This window comes from Diuraphis noxia, unplaced genomic scaffold, assembly GCF_037042655.1.
Source record: "Diuraphis noxia isolate RWA-SAM2 unplaced genomic scaffold, SU_Dnox_SAM2 contig0002, whole genome shotgun sequence".
Taxonomy (NCBI): Eukaryota; Metazoa; Arthropoda; class Insecta; order Hemiptera; family Aphididae; genus Diuraphis; species Diuraphis noxia.
In genome coordinates, this window is record NW_028301712.1 from 4,974,354 (window position 1) to 5,001,435 (window position 27,082).

General features: G+C 29.0%; 1 protein-coding gene across 3 annotated transcripts in view; it reads right to left on the bottom strand.

Moving 5' to 3' along the window:
• Positions 1–6,658: 6,658 nt before the first annotated feature.
• Lmpt (four and a half LIM domains protein limpet) overlaps positions 6,659–27,082 on the bottom strand; it is a 101,855-nt gene continuing 81,431 nt past the window's right edge. For 2 of the 3 annotated variants that reach the window (XM_089221465.1, XM_089221464.1), the window contains 5 exons: positions 20,050–20,250; positions 19,707–19,881; positions 10,681–10,850; positions 9,537–9,723; positions 6,659–8,484 (listed from right to left, as the gene is read on the bottom strand). In XM_089221465.1, the coding sequence (XP_089077591.1) occupies positions 8,327–8,484; positions 9,537–9,723; positions 10,681–10,850; positions 19,707–19,881; positions 20,050–20,250 (891 nt within the window). In that variant the 3' untranslated portion in view covers positions 6,659–8,326. Of the gene's footprint in view, positions 8,485–9,536; positions 9,724–10,680; positions 10,851–19,706; positions 19,882–20,049; positions 20,251–24,790; positions 25,134–27,082 lie in introns of those variants that run through there. The other variant, XM_089221466.1, reaches the window with a different exon arrangement.

Sequence of the window (27,082 nt, forward strand, 5' to 3'; positions counted from 1 at the left end):
GATAGAAAACTTGATGTAGTTGACACTTGGGGTAAGGGTGGGGTTGGTGAAAAATAAATAAAAATTGCTATTCGATTTTCAAAACAATTTCCTCAGCCGCATATATGTGGATCAACTCCACTGGACGTGCATGCATATATATATATATATACCGATCAACTACATTTGGTCGGCACACAAAAGAATCGAACTCGGCTTCGTGTGTGTTAACGTAAGCGCTTATAAGTTACAAAACGACTTAGCTTGCGTGCGACCGTGCGGAATGACCACCGGTCGAGGAAGACGATGTCGAGACAACCGGTCCGCGACTGGACGTCTGCAGCTGCAGCTGTGTCCTTGATCTTGGCAACAGAGGAGACGGGTAATAATAATAAGACTGGTCACGACGACGACAACAACAACGGCGGCGGCGGCGGCAGCGACCAGACGGAAAAGGTCACGCGCGGCGACCATTACGTATATAACACGTAACAAGTAATGGCATTACGTTATTATTATTGTGTATGAAACACACTCGTGTACAGCTGGCAAAGGCCGACCGTGGTGGCCCGAAGGGGAGGGTGAGAAAACATTGAAATATGGCAGGAGTCGACGAATTTTAACTTGCACGCTGCAGATGAAAAGTTGATTATTAATTTTAAAGGGGAATTAAACGAGATTTTCAGTGATGGTATTCAATTTTTGTTTTTCTTTTGCATAATATTTTTTCAAGTCCTAACCTATACATATAAATATATTGCATATTTATGGCCACCAACAACTCCGACATACACAAATTCTATGCAACTTATTCTTATATTTATTAATTGTATACGTTGCGATATACGCTCTACTACCATAAGATAGTTTCGCGTGATTTGAGGCTTGGCAGCTATCGTCCAGCCATCTTGTCACTATAAACGCGAAAGTTCAAAATATGTTATAAGGACGATACTTGATTTCGAAGCAGTAGCACTAAATGAACCATGAAATATACATGTAAATTTCAATTAATTGAGTTTAAACAAATAATTATTTATTGTAAGAATTTTAGAAAATTAAGCTTTATAATATACAATATACTAGGTTAGGTTAAATATGTATGTATATATACGAGTATTTTAGTATAAAACATCAAATCCAAGATTGTGCCCTCTAGAACGTAAAAGAAAAAAATACCGCAATCAGAATAGAAATTGTTTGTATCTTGCATGCGTTTTCATACGAATTCTGAATTAAATGCATTTGCATTAATAATTTATGTAGTATACACAATATCACAAAATGCGTGTATTTGGTCATGACTGTCAGTTTCGAGTCGGCTCATAGGTAGGTTAGTGATTTAGCATAAGGTGCAACTATTGGACAAACCCCCTCAACTTTGTCTGTAGAGCATATAGACTTCTCAGAGCAAAGACTCTGCGGGGGGTGGTTACTGTTTTAAATTTAGCCCACTCACAAATAAAGTTGTAATGGCACCATAATACTTAAACATTTATAGGTCAAATGGTCAGATGTGGATTACACATTCAATTGCGTATAAAATGAAAATAGAAATCCGATCTATCGTTTATGGCTTTATAACCCTGTAGATTATTTAATTTCGTCAAAGTTGTTCGGTAATGATAGTAATGCGAGACAAAAAAAAAAACGCTTTTAACGCGCCATCGACGCCCAAAAACTTTTTAAATTTGATTTTAGTACACATAACTATGTACAATACACTTAGTGGAAGTTGCGCCAACCGCGGGTCGCTTTACCTTTAACGGTGTGATAAAAAAATAAAAAGTTGTTTTACAAATAGTTGTGGATATTGCTAGAATACCTATATTTCTGAAACGTACAATGATTAATAGCCAACATTGGGTTATTTTATTTTAATATGCAAATAAACACGATTTTCGATATTAATTTAAAGAATATATGAACATTATAAATTTATATGAATATGACAAGAACTCAAGTCATCAAAATGGCATTAAAAAAAATTATCGCATGGACATCAATAAACCAAAGAGTTGGCAGAGTATACGGTATGATAAAATACGTTCGAAGGACCCTTTTTTTATGAATATAAATTTGCACTCCCGATAACTAGTTTTTTTTAATCATTAAAAATTAAAATTTAGATTATTAATGTTATAACTATGCAAATATTAGATATTAGTATTTTCCTATAATTCTATGTTTTTTATTCTAAAATACTATAAAAAAAATTGAAAACAATTTTTTATGTATACAATACGTTATGGCTAAATTGTAATGTATAACTGAATAACATCATATGAATACTATCGTAGCTAAAACTAAATATTTCTTAACTTAACATTTACATATTCATTTTTATAACTAGCTATGTTTAGACTTATTATAGTTATTAGTTTATTACCTATGCTTATTACCAAGGTTGGGAAAGTTAACATTTGTTTTAACTCGTTTAGTTAATATAGAAATTTAAGTTAAATTTAAAGTTAAATATTACTTTTTTTATTTTATTTAACTATTTATAAGTTAATTTGAAAAACGTAACTTAACTTAGTTAGGTAAAGATACATTTTCATGTAAAATTAATTATAATACCTTTTCATTAAAGCTTAACAAATAAAATAAAATTAAAATAGAGGTCTCACTATATTAAAAAAAAAAAATGTATGTAGATGTATTAATCCAGTAGATACATACTTGAATGTACATAATTGACATTAGACAGTTTACAATCTAGAACTTATTTATAATACAAAATAAAATAACATAAACAGTATTTGATTTTTTAGACAACTATTATTATTTTTGATATAATATAAAAATAAGTTTCACAATCAAAGTATAATTTTTAATCTATAGAATTTATATTAGGAAAAATAAACGTAACGTTACTTTAAAATTAATTAATTTGGTAAGTTAAAAGTTACTTTAAAAAAAAAACTTATTAAGCTATCTAAAAGTATCTTACTTATGAAAATAAAATTAACTCGTTAATGCCCAACATTGTTTATAAGTACAAACTATAAAGTTAGCAAAAATTAGCTAAGTTCAAAACTGTATTACCAACATTTTATTAAATTATGTAATTTAGTTAAACATTATAATCTATTATAATTTAAATTTAAAATAGTAGTTTTCTAGAGTTACATCAGTTATCAATATATTTTCATCGACCGTTATAATATGCTGTAACTCAATAACTACATGTATATTTATTTACTATATCAATTAAAATTTAATATTAAGGACTTAGGTATTTTCTAATATAGATAAATCGTAACACTAAATAGTGACAGAATCGAAACGCCCATCTATGATGTGTAGGCATGCCTATATAAAATATATTTAACAAGTAATGGATTTTTATGGACAAAAATGTATTACTATTTGCTAAGGTTGAGAAAATTGATGAATAGATTTGAAATATACATATTATATTACTAAAATATCAAATATTAATTCAATGAAATTAATTTTTTTCTATTCAATGATTTTAATGATGGTTCTTATTTATTTTTGTAGAAATAAAGAAATGTTTTGTTTTGAATAATAAAACGTTGATTATATAATCAATAATTAACTGTTACTTCCAACCTTCGGCATTAAATCAAGACCTTGACAATAAATATCAATATTTTTTGAAAGACCCCCCACAGGAAGTTATAATATTCTATATCACTATGTATCATATTGGTTGTAATACAAATTAATTGAAACTAATCGAATATTATCACAATTCACAGTATCACAGAGATATTGTTTAATTTTAAAAAAGCCTTAGTTTATTTAAAAATAGAATTTTAAATTTTAAATTAACAGAACAAAATTATTTAAAAAATATGGATATGAATATTTGAAAAATCTAATGGACTAGTATCAAAAAGCATAATTTGCAACCTTAAATAAGATTTTTAATAAACTTAAATCTTCTTAAAGGGACTAAGAGTTTTTATTTAAATCTTGTAAAGTACTTCACAGTTAAAAATCGAATTTTGTATCTTCATATACCAGTATTACAAGTGCGTTTTATTGTACATTTAACTCGTAAGCTCAAGTTCGACAAAAACTTTATCTTTGTTTATTCTACGGTTTATTTTACGTTACGTTCATAAATCACTTAAAAATTAAAATTCATAAAAACCTACGTGCACACACTACATAAATTATGTTTTTTCATTATATTATTAAAAATTATTCACAATTAGAATCATAAGTAAATCTAATAGTTGATAGTAGTTAGTGATCGGAGATTTTAATTTATGGATGAAATGTATAATACGTTAATATTGTATAGGTAAGGATTGGACATGACGAAATTACATATTAAATAACCAAAAAAAAAAAAATTTAGTTAAGTATATTGTTGTTATTTAAAAATTTTATTCATGGGTATTTGAAATTTCTAGAGTATACTTTATATTCTAATTGCAATAGTTAATGTCGTTTATGACTGTCTGGTTTTTGAACTGCCACATTCAATTCAGATGTATTTTTAATAAGTCTTTTGGTTAGTCAGATGTGTGACGTTGAAAACAAATGCATCTACCAGATATAGTGACAATATTATCAATGATCATATTTTGCAACATCACAGCAGATATACAAACCGTTATTTAAAAACCAACCACGATAGTGAATTTTTGATAGTAGATGCATAGATCTAACTTATACTGAGTATTAGCCATTAGGTCTATGGGTATAGATGACGCTACATTGATAAAAAGATTACTTGAAAATAAAATAATAGAAAAATATGAACAGCAAGACATGTCTCATAGTGCAACGGATAATGCTCTACTGTTTTTTTTAATTTCCCTGCACAACGCTTCTATATTAGACCTAAACAAATTCAACTTCTCTTATATTTTATTGTTACTTTGTAGTTGGATCTTGGATGTTTAAGTACCCGGATTGTACCACCTCGTCGGACAAAACTACCTTGCGTAAGCAGCTAGCAACCATAGTCTTTTTGAAGAATACTCTTACAACAAAATAGATTTTGACAAAGATTAACATATATGTATCTTTTATAAGTAAGTATAACCTTTAAATTTGTACAAAGAAATACTTTATTTAAATATAATCAAACCAAATTATTTGTTTGTATTCCATAAGTGGGAATAGACGTTATAAACATATATATTAAGTTTCGTCTCTAATATTATTATTGATTATAGGTACTTCAATAAGTCTGCATTTTTCATTTCTGAACCCTATTCTGAAATATCTGGATAATTTTTTTTTCAAATATTATTTTCGTTTAAGTTTAAAGTATTTTTCTTTAAATATATTTAAATGTTTTACTTAATATTATAATAATATATTGATTATTCAAAACTAAAATTAATCAATCGTATTCATACCTTATGCTTAATTCAGTAGTGTTTAATACTCATACTATATCAGTATTTGAAAATATATAAATATTATTATATATTATATTCGATTAATGATTGTGAAATTGTGTTTATAAATAAACTGTTTAAAGGATTTAGAGATTAAACGTTTTAACTTTTGAACAAAACATGTTCTCCCAAAATTATTATAGCTTATTACATTGGTCATAAATTATGACTCATAAGTCATAATAATCGCATAATATATCCACTTAAATGATTCATAAGATTTTTTTTATAGAAAAAAAAAATATGTTATCACTTCTTACCAACATTTTAAAATGTACAGTACCTAAATATTAATTTGGGCTTTTTCTAGTAACTTTTTCAACCCAGTTGTAATGTTATTGGTACGCATTTAATATTTTGAATATTTCGTAAATATGAAATATAAGACATTAAAAATCAACTATTAAAACCATACAAAAATCATCTATGCAAATACTCATGTTTATTTTTGTGAATGAAACCTTGTTATTCAACAAATTTAAGTTTTTTTTTTAAGTTATTTGGTCATGAGGATTTGGGAGTAACTTGTTAATTTAATTAAATATGTAATGAAATATCTGACAAAAATCTCCTTCTATTATATTTTTATTTCATGTACCCATCTAAATTGAATACATAATAAAAAGTTACTGTAATACTTTAGGACTTTAACACACACATGTATAAAGACTAGATGTTGATCTCTCGTCAATGATATGAAATTTCAGAATTTAGAATATCTGTTTTTAATGTTATTTTAAACAGAGTTAAATTTATCAATATTTATAAGTATTTAATATAATATTTTCATAAACATTAGTATTTCTGCACTTAAAAAAATGTGTTTATACCAGTTGTATACATTTTTATGAATTTATTATGAAATTAAAACTATCAATTGAACGCAATAGTTAGTTGAAAAGTTAACCAAACGTCCAAACAAAAATAATTTTTAACAATACAATAATGGTTTTGGAATTGTTTTAATTTTAATAAATTATACTATATTGTAGTATAAATATATTCAACGGGCTTATTTAATACATAATAATAATATTATGCTATTAACATTTATAACGGTTTTTGAATTGAAAAAATGTTATTCCAACACTAGAACCAGAGCATTTTATTTCAGACAAACAATAGTAAATAATGAGGCGAAAATGTTTAGTGTTTTGTGTCAAAATAAATATAATATACATAATATTGATTCACCCAATCAAAATGTACAATTTGTTATCAATAAAACGATGAAACCTGAAAATGTCGCATAAAAAATAAAAATAAAATAGATTTGTGTGAGTCAACAATAGATAACATAGGTAATATATTTTCATAAAACGTGATTTTAAAAATGTTCAAATGTATACGAGTACATTGACAAAAAAAAATATATATAGAATATCTTAAATCTACACTAAATTGTTTTAAAAAAACAACGCGATTAGTGTGCGATAGCAGTATCGTAATTACTGTTATAAATATTATTATTATTATTATTATCATAGCACCAAATGATTCAACTGTAATAACTTCTATAGTTATATAGATTTTGCATTATTATAAAAATTACTACGATAAAAATATTCGAAAATTAACACCAATATAATTTTAATTATACTAAAATAAATAGACTACATACGATATATTTAATATATATAGTATCGTGTACAAATAATAATATTATTACATTATATATAGTATTATAATAGTAAATTTCATGTGTTAAGGCCTTAAGGGTATGAGTCGAAACAGATTTCGAGAATTCGGTTAGCCGAGTTTTGGTTAGTTATATCGATTACACATTACCTATATAATAATATAATACTATATGTATATCTATGTATATGTGTAAGGTATAAATTAAGTAGCCCACCTTATTTGATTTATGATTAAAATGTATAAGGTGAAACGTTTCACAGCACTGTGCTCGATTTTTATATTGACAATAAAAATGTAATAATATTAAGCGATAATTCACTGTAAAATGTCCCTTCTAGCTTCTAAGATCTCCTAAGATCAAAATAGGTAATATTGTAACGAAGGACTTCGGGGACGGGGACGGTATAGATAAGGCCACATGTTAACAGTATATGTACCTAAAGGGAGAAAAATATAAGGTTGTTATTATATACTTTATTATACATAATAGTATAATATTAATTATAATAACATTTTAATAACAAGACCTGACTAGTAAATCACAAAAAAAATCATAATAATACTATTGAGTAATAAATTAACGAGGGTGGTTATGTAACTTAAATGCTGATATAACTTAATCAAAATTACATTTAAACAAATAAATATATAGTTATAGTTATAATATTCAAACCTATAGGGTTAGTGAACTACATAAGTTGTATTATTTATTATTATTATTATTATTATTATTTTTTTTTTTTTAACAATTTTAAGTATTTAGTACCTTTTGATCTACGCATAATAATTGTTTTGTTAGTTATATATATAAATAAATATAAATCTATCTATTAATATTATGTGTGTTTTCATTTACATCAATGCATAATAATATATATTTATCGATATCTAATACATTTCTATATTATAGTGATACGATATAATTTAGATACGTTAAGGCACACGTGTCAATACATGAAAAACTTTCGAATAAATAAAAACAAATAAATAAATAACGCGGATCCGGTGCCGGAAATCGGACATAATAATAATAGACGGACGACAAAACGAATCGCCGACACTGCGTCGTCACCGAGGGGTATGTTTATGGTGGTGATTATGGATTAGGTGCCTCGCGTAGGCCATATTATAAAAGACAACAGGTTTTTTTTTTTTTTTTGACAATTAATTTCTTTATCTTAGGTATGTGTTTTGCATTATTATTATAATAAATATATAATATATATAGTGACGTTAAGACGGCGTTGATAAACATAACGTTTAGTCATATGATGGAGTGCGGGGGTGGTGGTCGTGTCGATTAGGTGCGGCCGTGTTTACATGAGCTTCTGCTTGGCACATTCCGGGCAAATGATGTCTTCGGCGTCGGTGATGAAGCCCCTGCCAACCAGTGAGGTCTTGCATGAGGCGCAGATGAAACAATCGTTGTGCCAGTGACGATCCTCGAACGAGATGAATCTAGTGCCGCCGATTCCTGCGGGACGAAAAAACGAGAATTAGACATACAATAATACGAGTAGAAGAACTTTTTTTTTAAATGGATATTTCGCTTAATATTTATTGTTATATGTTAGAATCTAATAGTATATATTTTTACTGGTGAAAATTCGGTATATTGTTTGAAAAAGGTGTTTTACGAAGTCGAGCCAAATTGGTTCCCATTTAAAAATAAGTGTTTTATTAGGTAGCACCAAATTGGTTCTCGTTTAATTACGAACATTTTTCTTCTCAATTTTATAAGCTTAGGACTGTCAACTTCAAAATAGAATAGGTTAAAAATGTGCGTTAATGAGCGTTAAAAAATATATAATGTATACAACTTAAAATCGTTGATTGGCAAATGTAAAGCAAACCATCTTTAAATATTCAATTCGCAAAAGGTTTTTAACCATACAGTTCCCTAGGTATTGGTTATTTTTTTCTTGTTTGGTGGTGAGTTATAAGTACGGTTGCGTAACTATACCCACATATTTTTTTGAATTTTTATATCTTTTTGAGGTACATACAGTGGCACCGAACACGTATGGCAAGTGGAGACTAATGCCACAGAATATTTTTATGTGGTGGTCCATGAGTGACAACATTTGTTAAATAATATAGGGTAAATATACTAAATAGTATTAAGGATATATTATTCTCCTTTCAACTTAAAGTTTAAAACCTGAATTATAGTTTTTTTTTTTTTTTAAATAGAGGTGGCCCCCTCTATCGGTCTTGAGTGATTAGGTTACGTACTTTAGGTACTCTAAAATAGGATTTACCCCAGTGGTTTAAAAAAGGTTCACCGCCACTGGGTACAGCCGGTACAGGAAGTTGTATTATTTAAGATTCATTATATCTCAACTTAACATGTATGACTGAATACTTTCTAATGATAAAAACGATACTACGAGGGGTTCCGCATCAAAAATAAATGATGATTCTTATATTATGTTTCTGAGAAATAATATTATTGTTTCTCATCTTGTATTGCAGCTCAGGAACATCTCCAAATACACAATTACACGAATTTCGGTGCGTACGTACCAGTAATCGGTTTAACACATGAAGTGCATCTTTTGGCGAACAACTCTCCGAAACAATCTCCACAGTACGGTTTTTCGTCTCTGGACGTGAAACGCTGTCCAGCCAGCGACGTGCTGCAATGGCTACACGTAAAACATTCCCTGTGCCAAGGTTCGTTTTTATATGTCACACCGCCACTAGTGATAATCTGTTGCACACAAACAAAATTTGATTAGTCATATGCTAATATTATAAGGGTACAAAAATATTATCATAAATTATTATGGAGAAGATTTAAGATGACAACAAGCGCCCGATAATTAAAAGGTTTTGTATAGCACATTTTAATTTAAATTTAAAAAAAACCCATGATATTTTGTTGTTTATACTATGTATATATTATAATCTATTATAGTGCAGAATAAAATCCCAATAAATATCTATTTCGAGTGGGATTACTAACAACTGATGACAAAAGACGAAAATAAAAAATTAATTAAATTCACTTGTATGCTTTTTTTTTCTTTTCAAAATACAGTGCAGAAGTATCGTGTGGTTAGGTTTTTTTTTTATAAACTAATTTGAATAAAATATAGGTATAGCCATCAATATTAGGATTTATTACAGTATTATTAAATCAAAATAAATAAAAGTCAATGGAGCAAATATAATTTGACAATATACCTTTCATTTTCACTTACAATCATTCGTTTTTATGAGTAACAAAATAATATAATAGGTACCCTGCGTTATATCAACAAACCGCAATCAATCGTACCCATATAGCCAAATACAGCCAATCGTATTCCAATTTGTATTTCCATACAATTAGGTGATTAGCTGCTGAAAAGTCGAAAAAAAAATGCCACGTTTTTCGAGCTGGTGAAACGACACTTCCTCGTCACGCATACATTTAATTTGTACGTATTCAATAAATGTTATTGTTTCATATATAATATTATTATGCGTCGGATCGTTATGATACCGAATTGCAATTTTTAAGTTAGTCGGGTCGTATAGTTGTTATCATAGTACGATAGTGAATACGTTTTTAACGTTTTTAACGATATTATAATATTTAATGTGAAAATGGATCGTGTGTCACATTGCACCGAAAATCGAACCTTTGCTTCAATGTAATTTGTTATTGCGTATGATACCGTACCTTGTCACACTTAACACAACGGGTAGAGAACTTTTCCTCGTAGCAAGTGGCGCAGTAAACTTCCTGATCCCTGGGTATAAAGCTCTTGGTGCCGATGGCCGACTTGCACACAACGCAGCTGAAACATTTCTCGTGCCACTGTCTGGTCTTGTACTCCATCTTTTTCGTTCCTGGGGATAGAATATTATACGAATAAAAATAAAATAATATCACAAAAAATCGACGGTATGCATTACATTCGTTTATATACCTATCATAATATTATTAATTATTATGATACATATTATACGCATTGTGTTGGTACTTGGTATATTGCAATAAGAGTGTTCCGTTTTTTAAACCAGAATATTAATATTAATATAAAATTATTCTCCAATTTTTAGCGTTGCGATCCTATTGCCTCGATATAGCTATAATGGGACGCTATACATTGTTCTTTTTTAAATCTTAAATTAGTAAATAATTGTGAATTAAAAAATATTTATTTAAAAAAAAACCCCAAGTTTCTAATCGATGGTATTAGATATATAAAACAATTTATCAAATTGTAGTTACATACAATAAAATGATTAGGAACATCCGTATGCTTAAAATTGTTTTGAATGCAATTAAATTATTTGATTTGACATTTAAAATATTAATTAAAAGTGTACCTACTACATTAATTTCAATTTGAAAACTAAGTTTTCAAAGCATTAACAAAATAGTTAAAAAAACATTGAAAAATTTCAAATTCCTACCACATTGGTTAAACATCTACAAGTTTGTAGTCACTTTGCTTAGTATTCTTTAAAATAACGTAAAAAAATTTTCGAGAAAATATTTATGAAATTTATGTTTTTGAAAACTGATGCAGTTAATTTCAGATCGTTTTAGAAGTATATATTATACATATAAATATATATACTTATATATCATATATACGGTGGTTTTTAACGCATTTTAAATTTTATAATCTATATAATATAAGTTCCTGGTTTAAAAATTTCTGAAATTAGGAATTTTGCTCGTTAGAAAAAATTTTCAAATCCTAATGATAATCAAATTTTTATAATTTGATATATTTATTATTTAGTATGAGACAAAACATGTCAAAAATATTCAGTTATATAAAAAAAAAAATTGGTTGATGCTTATAACAGTATATTATGCGTTACTCTCATGTCTGGTATACAACTCGTAACTATTGTTTAGGTTTTTATTTATCATTGATTCTCCCTTTTCCTTTCCACCAAACACGGATAAATCATATCTAGGCCACTGTTGCAGACTTTGTCTAATATTGTCTGCGGTGCTGGACGACCGGTGAAAAAAAAATCAATCCGTACGATAGGTAGCGTTTAACGATAATCGCCCACTGAACAGTTTCTAACCTATACAGTCATACCTTCATCATCGCGGTTATTCACGATTACCCACGCATCGGTAAGGTAAACCGATAGCAGAACGTGGAATTGATTTAGATTCGCGCTGTCGAAAATATGTTTCCTTCCGCGGGTCCTTCGCTCCCACGTGCACGGTCCCGTGGAGTGAAACAAACGGTTAGTGTGTTTTGCGATTGTCGTCTCACGGTCAGAGAGAGATACCATAATTTTTTTTTTTACCAGTTCAATACCTAATTGATTGATTGACAGGACTTGTTCTTCTGTACTCTGGGACGACCACTGCGTCTGAGACATTTAGGGCGTATGAGTGGAATAGACCCCCTCCCAAAACTTTTATTTAACTTGCTGACATTTTATATTTGGTGGGGTAGGTTACTGTTACAGATTTTTACAGATCAAAACATGTAATTCCCCATCCCAAGATCCAAATTCCTAATTACGCCACTGGTCTGAGACCCAGTGAATAATATTTAACATAGTTTTTGGGACTTTGGGTGACTTTTCTTTCCCTGTCACTCTATTTATTTTCGTTTTCATTTTATCTCATTTGTTTATTGTGTTACTATAAATTCAGGTTGTTAATAAACTTTCTTTTGTAATAATAATAATAAAAAAATAATTTTCACATCGAATGAAATTGCCAAAGCGACAGAATCTCTGGCCCCTCTGGTGTTTCTCTAGAGCACGACTTTCTTTCTCCTTTGCTCTCGCTCTACGTGTATTCGCCTAACTTAACCGTCGTCGATTAAACAATATACCTTCAAACCCCCGAACGCGTCAATCAATATTCGCAATCGTTATTGCTTAGCACGACAACAACAGGAAACAGTATAGTGAACGATGTTACTCTTCAATAGTATAATACCCATCTAGGCCGCGGCTAATACCATCTTTAACGTGTGTCGCGTAGAAGGCGTATTCGATCATAATAATAATTGTTGCGATGCACAGAAGGTCGTGATGGTGACCGATCGTTGTGCATATATGGCTGGTGTATTTTTTTTCTTATTAATTTTTGAGTCTTTTTTTATGAGAGTGAGAGAAACGTAATAATAATAACAACGATATCCTGTATGATAAACTGATCAATATATAATATTATTATATTATATATATAATTATTGTTGCCTATACATATATCCATCTGCTGTTAGTAATGATAGTCGTAGTACCTGCATAGACCAGTTATTTCCTTTAAGCAATATTCACGGGATCCAATTTCGCTGAATCGACCTTATAATTATGTTAAAATGCAGATCAAGGCCGTTGGAAAAACAAATCATATGATATATTGTATACGGTCTGGCGAGCTTGACAAAGTACGAGCGTACGGAATGATCGGTTAAGTGTGTTTGTTGTCCCCCGACCGGATATAATGTGCACGATAATAGTGGTGGCTGCGATTGTTTCGTTTTTTCGACGGATAGATGTAACGTAGGTATAGGCACGGACGGAGACAATAGTAAGGACGCAAATTACGCCCACGGGACCAACGAATCGCCGTTGTCTCGAGATATTGAAAATTTGCACGCCAAGGTTTTACGATTGGCATCTAAAAGGAAATTCAAACGATCACCTTTGAAAAACAACACTCCTATAATACCTGTTAATGTCTTACAATTATTAAACTGGAAAAAAGATTTTATCTACACAAAACTATTTAAACCACAGTTGGAGCGGTTTTGGCAAGCACATTTCGTTTTCTAAGATAATGTTATTTTGATAACACAAAACAAGTACATACATTCCAAATTTTCAACTACCAAGTATAAGTAATTACGGATTAATAAATAGATAAGTAGGAAAATAATAATAAAAAATCTAACGTAAACACACAATTATATTATTCAATACCAAGTGTATTTATTATTCTATACTAGTTTCATATTGCATCATCTACCACTCAAAATTAGTGCATTTTTTTTTTTGTACACATAATATTCAACGACTGTTTATTTTTAAGAATAATGCCTTTTGAGGGAAAAAGTATACATTTCATAGTTAATGCAACTATATTATTATACCTACCTAAAATAACTTACGTTAAAAGTATATAATATTTAATGGCACGTTAAACATTTTAGCTTTTCGATATTTCTTAAGTAATAAAAATTCTAATATCTTAACAGTAATTCTATGGTAAATTACGAAACTACCTATATACATAACTATAGCCATAAAAACTTAATTTTAAATTAATTTTAATACTTTGTACCATACCTATACCTATAATAATTCATTCCCATAATATAATGATTATTGTATACAAATATTTGTACTTAAGAGGATGTCAGCGCACTATTTGTTTTCTCTCTCTGACCCACGCGTAACACAGACAAAACGCATTTACAAAGAATCATTTTTTCTATGTCTTTAAGTAATTTTAGAGTAAAACCTTCCATTACAAAAAAGATAAAGAATAATATTTTTGAGGGAATGACATATTGATTTTATATTTTATTGATATTTGACTTTGTATTGGACTTTCAAAATACATAAAAAAATACTGTACATTTAAATAATGTTTAAATTATTTAGAGACAATATTTAGACAAATCGATATGTCATTCCCTCAAAAATATTATTTTCTATCTTTTATGTAATGGGAGGTTTTACTCTAAAATTACTTCAAGATATAGAAAAAATGATTCTGCGTATATGCGTTTTGTCTATGTTACGAGTGAGCCAGACAGAGAAAACAAATAGTGCGCTGACATCCTCTTAATGATCTATTTAACCAACGCTATTTATTTTTTCAATAACAAATTTGAAAAAAAAAGTTTTTTTTAGATAAATACCTACTTATACTTTTACTGGTACAATTTTCCCAAAATGCGATGGCTTACGTTTTTAAAATGGAACAAATAATGCTAATTGTATGGTAAGATAAAGAATTTCATTAATAAAACATTTATATATATATAACGACATTTCCAACGAATGACTTTTACGTGTAAGAATTTAACATTTTGAGAAGAAAATTTTGTGCATCATAAATTAACGAGTTTCCCTGTCCCTTCAGTCTTCAGTACTCCTTATCTATGGATCTGTGGTATGTAACTACACCATATTTTGGTAATTTTGAATGAATAAAGATAAAACGTACAACACGTATAGGTATTACAATGTACACACATTACAGAACTTTTACGTTATAAGCTTATAATATGAATTGATTTTGCGGTTTTACATGTTTAAAAAAATGCATAATATTAATGTTTGGACATCTTGAAAAAAAGCACGAAAGTCAGTAAACGTATATTATTATTTGTAGATTTAAAGAGAAATTTAGGTACATTTAACTATAAATACCACTATATCCATATATTACGAAATGTGTTAGGTAGGTATTAGGATTGTGTATAGTAAACAGATGGTTAAGATAATTATAATCACCATATATGGAGATTTTCATACGTCATAATAATATTAATATTATAATAAGACATAAAAATAAATTTCATTTTTGACTGTAACATAATATAATATATGAGTCATCGGTAAATGGTGAGAGTAAATGTTTTATTTTCCACGCAGTAAACATATTGATGGCCAAATAAAAAACCATTTACCGGCTTGGATGTTATCCTGTTATACACTGCGGCAGTCTGACGTTGTAGGTTCCTCGAACTACATACCGATTTAGTACAACGAATAGAACGCTTTGAACGTCGAAACAATAATAATATTATGAAAAACGAGATGAATAAAAATAATTATTTAAAAAAATTTAAAAAAAAAGCCTGTCCCGTAATCGTGATACGACGAGTCACAGCGAGATATTTTGTCCCACATCATATATTATATATTATGTATATGACGACGGAGTGGCGGGCCCTTGCACGGTTTTCAATATATTATAGTCAAACGAGTATTATTTTTTTTTAACGGTTCTACCTGGAGGGGTGGCTTTGGGGTCTCCCAGTCTGCAGTCCCGTTTCATCGAACATTCGAACGTCTTGTTCTTGGCTATGGCCGCGGGACTCATCAGGTATTCCGGAAGAAATGAAGACAGGATGGCCACGTCGTCGTCGCCCGGATCCTTATTGGGCGTGCTGGTCTTCAGCGTGATGTTACCGAACTTGCTGGTCATTACGTCTACGGACATGTTTGCACTGGTACTGAACCAAAAGCGCGTGACAAACGACGACGGGCACCGAATCCGGACGTAATATAATATACTCGGTGTAACTATCTCCTCCTCCCCCCCTCAAGCACTCGCCCCCCACCATAGCCGTCGGGACACCGGGCGACCTTTCCGACCTGCCCACGGTGTAAGTATAATACTAAATAGACATAGGTATTACGCGTACACCTCCGACCATCGCACAGAGATAATGATACTATTATTGTATTTTATTATAATACGTATTGGTATCGCCATCATCGGATATCGTTTTCGGTTGTGGGGTGGCGGAGGGGGGAGGGGGAGCGATCAAAAACCCATAAAGGATAAAATTCGTATGGGTCGGAACCAGGAACCGTGATGGTCGACATAATTAGAGGCGGTTCTACCAATAAAACATTACCAGAAATCGGTTACCATCCATACATCATGGTATATATAATAATATAATATAACAATGTACGTTGCGGCCGACCCGTAGGACGTGATACCCGTAAATTATAATATATAGGTACTACCTCCTTCTGTCCAACGGGCATTGTAGCGAAATTCCACTACGCAAAATCAACATTGCTGTGGCATCTGAGTTAAAATTATATTGGATTTTAAACGCCCATCACCAAATCTGAAGACGAGGATATTTTCGAGGTAATGTCACATTATTATTATAGTAAGCTTGTAAATTATTGAACTATATGAATAATAATAACATCTTAGTGCGTACTATAATACATTAAACAGCGTAAACGCAATACTAATTGTTTTCGTCGGGAAATATTTTATTAAATAGATAATAACAGATTACAATATCGAAATTTAGCTTAATATGTTGTTGAACTTTGCTATAATAGGTATAATACCCGTTGAATTAACGGAAACAATATTACATACATATATAGGTACTATACTGGAACAATCAAGCGATCCTATAAGTACGACGATGTACGGGAATGTCACCCGTGATCACAACAACGATATAAGTACGTATTATTGATATTATGTACCTAAGACGGACGTCAAACCACGCGGACTTATCATTTCGACCTTGGACGCACGCGACTTATCGAGAAGAAAATGCATAAAACGTTAATGATGCAGCAATATCAGACGATGATGTCACCTGCACCATTACAGCGCATAATATACTTATAAGAATGGTGTTTTTTTTTTTTTATCAACAAACAGTGCCGACTTGTATTATTTTACTCTCGCAACACACGAGGATCGGAGAACGGTGACAACCGTAGCTCCCACGTGTGTGTTTTATTTTTTTTTTAAAACGATTCGCTTGGTTGGTGCATCACCATCGCGCCAAGTAGGATGTCAAAAAAGAGTTCATTTATTATCGTGACAACTTTGGATTTTGATTAGTGGTCTGCGCGGTACCGTAAAAAGTCTCCGCAGCAGTGGCACAACATATTATTATACGAGTTCGATGTTCGGAGAGAAAGTTTTGAAATGTTTATAAATTCACTGAACACAATTATAATCAAGGCTGGGCATTAACGCGTTAATAAGTTAAAGTTAAGTTAATTTAACTTTTTAAGTAAATATGTTATTTTTTTTTTATGTTTATTAACTTAATTAATAACTTAAGGAGCTTTCGAATTAACTTTTAATTAACTTGAGTTAATTTTACTTTTAAACAAGTTAAGTTAATTTAATTTAATTTTGTGAACTATTGTAGGAATACAAATTGCTGGTAGGTACACATTTTATAAGGTTATAAGTATACTAACAAAATGTGTACTGTAAGCTTTTGCACACATAAAATAGTAATAGTTCTTTGGTCTAATGACATGAACAATTTTAGGTACCAATTATTTTAATTTTACCTATAAGAAAACAAGAAACTTTTTTAAACTTAATTTGAGTTAAAAAGTTAATATTAAATTTTGGTTAACTCTTAACTTAATTCAATTGATAGAACATTTTGAATTAACTTTTAACGATTAACTTGATTTAGATTTTAATTTAACTTAACTTAACTGAGTTAAAAAAAATCATTAACTTGCCCAGCCTTGATTATAATAAATAATTTTTTTTTTTAACGTGTAAAAGCACAATGACAAACGCCACGCATTAAGTCTCTAAAAGCAAAGATTGATGAAAAACACACACCACACAGGTGAAGTTCCACGCCGTAGGACCCGCCTACAAGTTTCTGTTTTCTGCATTATACGGTTTATGAGTCCTACGAAATTTAATCGAACGCGCAATAATGATCTGCAGACTAAATACACATATATATGTGTCTATGCATTTTCATAAATCACCTAATCGAATTAGTATTATTATATGTCCTAGTGGATAGGTTTTTAAAACGGTAATAATATTTGAGCCACATATGATTACCACACTATATGTTGTATAAGTATTAATTATAATATTATAGTATATAGACATCTATGGCGCGATGTATGAAATAATGATAAATATTAATTAATGTCAATGAGACAACAAAATATTATAATATTAGAGATAGCTAATAAATAGTAATAGTATAAAAACTATCTTCGACCGATTTTTTTTTTATAAAAAAACAAACAAAAATCAACCAATATAATATGGTATTAATAACCATGACAACGAAAGTCGGAGTACACGAACACAGTTTAATTAAACAAGCAAGGTCGTATAGAAAACTACTAAACGATTTCTGCGAAGAATGTTCGACCATATTTTAGAAAAAAATTAATGGGTTAATAGACTGATGATAAACTCCATCAATATATTATTTTGTGTTGTTCAATAATTAGTGAGGTGAGTTGGATAAGATGTTTAATGGATCGTGTGTCACCGCTGTATGTTATACTATATAAGATCGCTTGAGAAACACAACTATACGAAAATATCTTGCAGATATCGCTGTTTCGGCAAGATTATCCGCCAAGGAGTATACCTATAATGGATATTTATCACTAAGCTAGATACCAGACAACGTGTATATCACCATTAATACGAGTCACGAAAACCATTTGAATTCCGACTAAGTATTTGAAATTAAAAATGTGACAGAATATTGCATATTGTAATTTGATAACGATTTTCAACCATAGATTTAGTTGATTTAATAATATAAAGTTCAAATTTCGTACTCATTGTTTTATCAATATATTCACTTTCGAATTTTTCTTTTTTATTATTATTGTACGTCGTTCAAATACTGTAACGTCTTCAGCGATTAAACGTTTTGATATAGGTACATTATATATATATATATATATATATATTATGATTTTGGGCAGAGTAAATTTTTTTTTTAACCTAATTTCGCGACACCGATTTTTTTAACGCTTTGTTTATCATCTACGCCAATTTTAGCATGACGAAAAACACATCTGTGTTTCGTCGATTTTTCTTACGGAGGAAAAATATCTAATACCATTTATTACTTATAATAATATATCCAAACGATATTTCTTCACGCATATGACCTACGCGGCATATATTATTATGCGTTATTCTTATTTGTCTTTGAAATATCCTAAATTTTAATAGGTAACATGAATTACCTGCGCGGAATATATCTCCACAACCGTCGCATCTAGCAGCAAATTGAGTGTCGTAGCAATTTCCGCAATAGATTTTTTCCACTTTTGATCCAAACTGTTTGTCCACCAACGAAACGCGACATTTGCTGCACAAGAAACAAGCTTCGTGCCAATGTTTATCCTTGTACGACAAATCCTGAAAAATGACCGCCATACGTATAAATAATATTATATCGATACTGATTATTATTATGCAGAGGGTTCGCAAGATTATAAATAATATATAATATATTGGCCCAAAAGTCGCAGCCCGAATATCCGGTCGCTATATTATAATGTAACCAAGATCGGTTGACGGACGTACTTTAGAATCGATTCCGATGGTCTTGTCGCATTCGTCGCACGGGTTGGCGAACACAGATTCGTAGCATTTGATGCAATACGGATGATCGTCTCTGAGCACATATCTCTGTCCTGTTAACGATTCGTCACATTGCCAGCAACAGAAATGACCGGAATGCCAGTCCTTGTTCATAGCCTTGGTGTATTCTCCACTGAAAATTAACTAAAAAAAAAACAACAAAAAACAATCGATATAATTTACGAAAAACAATTATTCATAAATAATGATACAAATACGACTATTACAACTGACTATGATATTATGATTTATTGTGTAACGTCGAATCAACTAGTGTAAGTTCGTATATTTTTCATTCAAATACATCACAATAGATCAAAAGCTATATGTACCTACAAACGTATCAAATTTTATAACAGCAATAATCGTCGGTTTCAAAAGAGTTTCCGAAAAATAATATATATTTTATCAAACACACAATGATTCATCGGTCTAGTAGATATCAGCAGAATGCTCAACAGGGATATTAATAGCCCGTTTATTGTTTAACGAATTGCTGGTGTGAATTAGACCTGAATGCGTGTATAGGGGATTAATAATACTGTATTGAGGATTAAATGTAACGGAATTCAACGAAGCATTAAAAATATTATTCGAGCCGCATCAAATTAACAAACATCCATCATGTTTAATTTTTTTTTTAACAAAAACTATTATTGGACTCTAAGGTCTTTTTGAGCAATGTACAACCCTCGTGGGGGGTATTATGCGTTGTTTCATTCATTGGTTTTGTCGATTTTACCACAAGTTGTCCGTAACTTTGAATTGAAGTTAATGAAATCGCCACACTTTCAATTCTTTTTTTAGAGCTTTTTAGAAAATGTCAGAGTTGAACAATTTGCTAAAAAATAATCAAACCTACAAATAGGTATAGAAACCACGCCCGCATAAAATGTTTTCTGTTCACGCGATCATAGTATTACTCGTATATTGGTCGTATCTTTTGACCTTTTAATTCAAACGCGCCGATATCATCGAGGTCGTGGAGTTCACAAGTATCAATTTTTATTTTCTTATAAATCGTCAAAATAACCTGTTGTCATAATCCAAGTATGATGGGTACGATAAACCTAAATCTAAGCACTTTCTGACCACTCGCTATTACTCAATTTCCAGTGTCCTCTACCATTATTAGACTAGACGTTAAATAGACAATGTCCTTTCTCATATTATTTCGTTTGATAAATAATTTTAATTATGGAAACATTTTTTGATTATTGTACTTTGGTTATATAAAATATATATTCTATCGATATTAATGTACCTAGTTATATTGGTTAGTAGCTGGGTGTATATTATAAATTAAAAATGAATCCATTTAAATGCAATACCTATCAGAATATTTTTAATGATTTGAGGTTTCCAATATAAAAAATAATATCACAAGACACAATGAAAAATAATAAATTTTGATTACGTTTATTTTTTTTTACATCAGAAGATAATAAACCTTGGAATGATGCCATATAAAATCTGTTCATTTTCATTAAAAACATTATGTAGAAAAATTTAGTATTTAAAACATAATTGCTATTTGCTACACAACATATATGTGTTCAAATATTAACATGTGTATTATAATTGATAAATATTTGATTATCTTTCAAAAATATCTATACTGTGTGTCTTAAAAATAAAAATTCGATATTTTTAATGTTTTTCTCGAAAATTTCGCAATTTAAAAAACGACTTGTACCCGTGTGGTGGTGTTCTATTTGAGAACAACTTATAGAGGTAAAGCATAACACTTTTTAATATTTTTATCACAAATAGTGTATTACCGAAAGTAAAAGTCACACTTCTTTGGACAGTTGTTGCTTTTTCGTTATTTCATTCAGAATCTAAAATACTTACCTATCTACTCGTACTAAAGATTTTTCGATTTTTGGAAGAAAAAATTAATTTTTTTTCATAATAAATTAAATACAATACTACGTTTTATAATGCAAATATCTACAGCTTACAATGTTTACATGATGAATTTATAAATGTATATATATACATATATTTTTATTTTTTTTATATTAATTATTTTAGTTTTTAAATGGATTTCGAGTCAAAAGATGAAATTCAATTAAATTCAAGTAAGAAATGGGAATTTGTTTTATTGATAATAATAATTTACCATCATTTATTTGACCTCCGCTAGTACATGTCTACGATTGAGTTTTAAATATGTGATTAGCATAAGAATATTATTAAAAAAAAAATTAAGAATGGCAACGAATTCAAAAAATTGTTTATGCATCTCATCGAACAACGTTTTGATTTTAATTTTTTTAACGAGAAGCTTTGTTGTATTGTGTTATGCGTTTTAATTTTATTTTTTACGATCATGCAGAATATTAATAGATAATTCTTATGCACCGTTTAATGCACCACAGTTTATTTTGAATATGAAGTTCATGGACCGAAACTATTTTATATTTAAACAGAGAGCGTATTTAATAAACGAAGAGAAAAACTTGAAAAATGTATCTACACTTTCATTGACTTTTCTAACACCTTGTACAATACATGAAGGAAGAACTTTAACATGAACATCGAACAAACATAAAATGGGATTACTAAAATGTTGTTGAATAAACTCAATAATTTATTTGTATCGAAAGCCCATATTAAAATATATTTAATTGCTGAAATCCAATGCTTTATTTTTCATTTAAACTAATAAATAATTCATAAGAATAATTTTAACTTCATAGTTTATTATAATATATACATGTGTTACACACCATAAAAAAATCAATAAATTATTATTTCTTCAAACCTATGAACACATGGCGTTTTCATTAATTAGGTACTATATAGGTAGGTATATATAATTATGTATATTTAATTATAATTAAGTCTCCATAAAAATTAAACGATAATAATATTGTTTGTGTCGTTTGAAGCCATTTGTAAATCTGTCTAAATGAGCGTGTTTACAACTTGACATAAAAAAAAATTATGACTACTACGAGCCAACGATACATTAATTGTATACTATAGGTGCCTGTTTTTAAAATTAGAGCGCTAATGTTAATAGTTGTCATATACTAATTTATGACACAAAATATTACCGAGCTAATAAATAACCTACCTAAAAAATTAATAAATAATGATTTTTATGTTCAAATTTTAATGAAAAAATGTAAGTTGAAATATTATTTTTATACGCTTAAAATTAATAAACTTCTGTTAAGACCGATCTTGTTCAATGCAATAATAATAATATGTAATATATAGGCAGATACGTAATATTATATTGGTATGATCTTACCTAACTAAAAACAAGTAGTATGAGAAATTAATATTTTAGTCAAGAAGTAATTTTGTTATAAAAGTGTAAGCACGTTAATTCAAATAATGGTAAAGGAAATCGGTACACATGCGTATTACATAGAAAGATGAGTTTTTATCAAAAATAGAAAATATTTTCTGACTTGATAACCAAACGTTTTTCTAATTAATGTGTGATATATAATTTATATTTACAAATTATTTCGAATTTTATGTTTATCTTTAAACATAATAAATAATTGATTGCTGTATTTAAAAAATAATTTTAAATAACTCGTGTTAAAATGAAAATTACGGTTGTAAATTGTTATAATTACAAAAATAATCTACCTAATATATTTTAATAATTAAGTCAGTCCCAGGCTAGTCACATAGCTATAATACATATAGTACTTGGGTAAAATCATATACACCATATTATGTGATATGACGTTTGGGTGGATTATAGTTTTAGAATTTACTTTTGTAAGTAAAGTAAGTAAGTTTTTACTTAACATAAAAGTATAATTATAACATCATTAATATAAATTATTTATAAATATTTCAACTAACACTTTTAAATCAATTTATAATAAGAAAAAAATTTCAATGAACAAGCAAAATTAATTTTTTCGATTAACGTATGTAAAACAAATTTCATTATTATTCATAATTATTTAACTAGTTTTGAAGAAAACATTTTTAATAAAAGGATGAATACGACGTCATGAGTACAGGCTTATTAATAATTTAATGATTAATGTTAAATGTTATTACTAATTATTAATATGTTATATGATTAACGTAATATAATCACCCATTATTCTTACAGATATTATTTACAATGTTATGTATGTTTAGTAGTAACACATAAATTAATTATTATTAATTACCCCTAGATCCATTTAATTTTTTAGGTTTCATCATAATAATAATGTTACATTACAACTTTGGTTTAGATTTATGTCGTATCAGTTTACCATTTAGCCGTTACTTTAACTATTATAAGTGGTACAGAATTATAATTTTTCGCAACTGTGAATAAGTTTCTTTACCATCCTATCATAATGACGTTATTAAGCCGATAAGATTTATAATTTAAAATCGTAATAAATCATACGTTTTTATAATAGCGAGTTGTAATGTTATGATAAAATAATATATCAATACTTTTTCTTACCAATAATATATTTGTCAGACAAGAGGTATTTTCCGATCACACGTAAAAAAACAGTGTAAAATGTGATGAAAACAAAAAAATATAACCATTAAACATTTTTTAAGAAAATTTAGTAAAAAAATACATTTACTGAGTTACGTTTTTAATAATTCAAATTGAAATATTAAACGATAACGTTTTAAGAGATAAAATTATACTTGTTGATTATTTTTTTTTAATTAAGTGGCTCTCGGGAAATACCTCTTGTCATCGTGACCATTTTCCGATGGATACACGTTTTCTTTATCCAATTCGGTGATGGTAACTTCACCCTGGTCATTGCTCTCTCTCCTCTTATTTGACGAAGTAGTTTTTTTGGTTTTCCTGACTTTTCTCTCGGTAGTTGTGAACTGGTATTCTACGTCAGCCATGTTAATGTGGTTTTCGAATTAAAATTTTTTAAATCAGTGGTAAACAATTAAACGAAAACGTTTAAAATGAGACGAACTTGCAAGTAAATTAAAAGGTTATGTACAAAAGAAAATGCGAGTTTCCCAATACGTCTAGGCTGCAGCTATCACACGTTCAGACTGCGAATATAGCGTTTCGGTTGGAACGGCGTGTGCAGTGCACTGTCCTCTGCGGTGGGGGAATGTTTCCACCCGAAAATCTATTTTTAAACAAAATCCGAATGAAAACTTCGGACAGGAAATGTGGTCTATGACATTAATCTCACTAGATGATGTGTATCCCTCGTAGAGTATCACAGTATAAAAATATTATCTTTCAATCGAACATTAGTAAAAAATAATGTCAATTATTAAGACGTGTTTATAGTTGAAACGCAAACGAGTCAAAAATGCAGGATTTTAAATAAAAAGTAGGTACAATGTACGAAATTAATGCGTCATAAACATGTAATTCATAATAAATAATCGTCAACAAACGATTTATTAACGTATTTGATTATTGTATATACCTATGAATAAAATTACAAAATAAAATAAAAATATTGAATTATTTATACATATAAACATATATGTATATGCAATTAAAAAAAATTAATACAAAAACAAAGAATACAATTTTTATAAGATATAATACACTGTAATATTAAGGACATCCGACAACCCCTAATATGACGAGACTAAATGTATGCATTGTATTTAATATTTTAGTGTTATTTTATTAAAGTATTCAAATCGAAAAACACAAACATTCAAATTTTAAAATTCGCATCTATGATTCATAATTATCATATGAAATCGCTTTGATATGTAAAGTGTAATCATTAAAGAAAAAAAAAGAAAATACATATTTTTTGATTATGTATGTAAATATACGATGACGTTTCACTCTACAACAATGCCTGCAGATGCGCAATTTTCTTTGAGATGTCTGGAAACAATGTTAAGCTACACATTTAAATTGTACGTCCACAAAAACTATCATAATCGAATCGACGACGGTCGACATTATATTCTATACCTAAGACTTTTTTTTTTAGCTTATAACAACATTATTATAGGAGGATGAGTGCTGTTATATATTTTATTTTTTATTGTTGTCATTATAGACATAGGCGTTACAATAATGTGTTGCGGATAGTGTTTATAATATGGTTGTTTGTATCGAGTCAGCAGTAACTCGGAATAGTATACGACACTATAACACGACAACAATCACAAGACATAAAACACCATAACAATAATTAACAACTAACGAATAAATAATATTATGTATATTACGTTTGTATTACGTTCATATGCATATTATAATGTAATATAATTAATGTTTGATATATATAATAGTATGTCGTATTATTATTATAGTGTATCATATTATAATTATATCACGACGAACGTACCAATTTGCACTTTTATCAAATATAAGAATCGTGATATTGAAAAACGAATAATTGTTCACTACATTAGTTCCTTTATACTGTTTCTTAACAAATTCAATTCAAATGAGTTTCGGTGTAAAATTATTTTCTTATTAATATATTTAATATAGCACACAAAAAGAGAAATATTGTATTGAATAGTTGCTTCATGAGTTGCTCTCATTTTAATTGCACAACGTGATAATTTTCTGTTATTCATACATCGCGTAGGGTTTAGATTAATAATAAGTTGATGCTGATCGGAGTAAGTTGTAAACTTAAATGCACAATTAATTTATGATTTAATTAATATTACTTAAATTCAAGTCGTAATAAATAAAGTCGAAGTCTATTTTGTTTCCTATGCATGTGATTTAATCACAATTTATATGATACTGGTACGAGTATAGGTATATAATAATATTTCTCTCTACCGGATATGTTTCGCAATAATGTTATACAAAGAATACTGCAGTGATATTAAAATTCACTGGAAACGAAATTTATAAATAATTTTATGGAAAATCTATCAACCGGATGATTTTTTAATGTTTAGGTGTACAATATCATATAAATGAATTACTACGAACCTTACTGAATGAATTTAATAATAGAAATATATTATATAAAGAGATATTTCGATATTATGTAAACATTTTAAGATATTT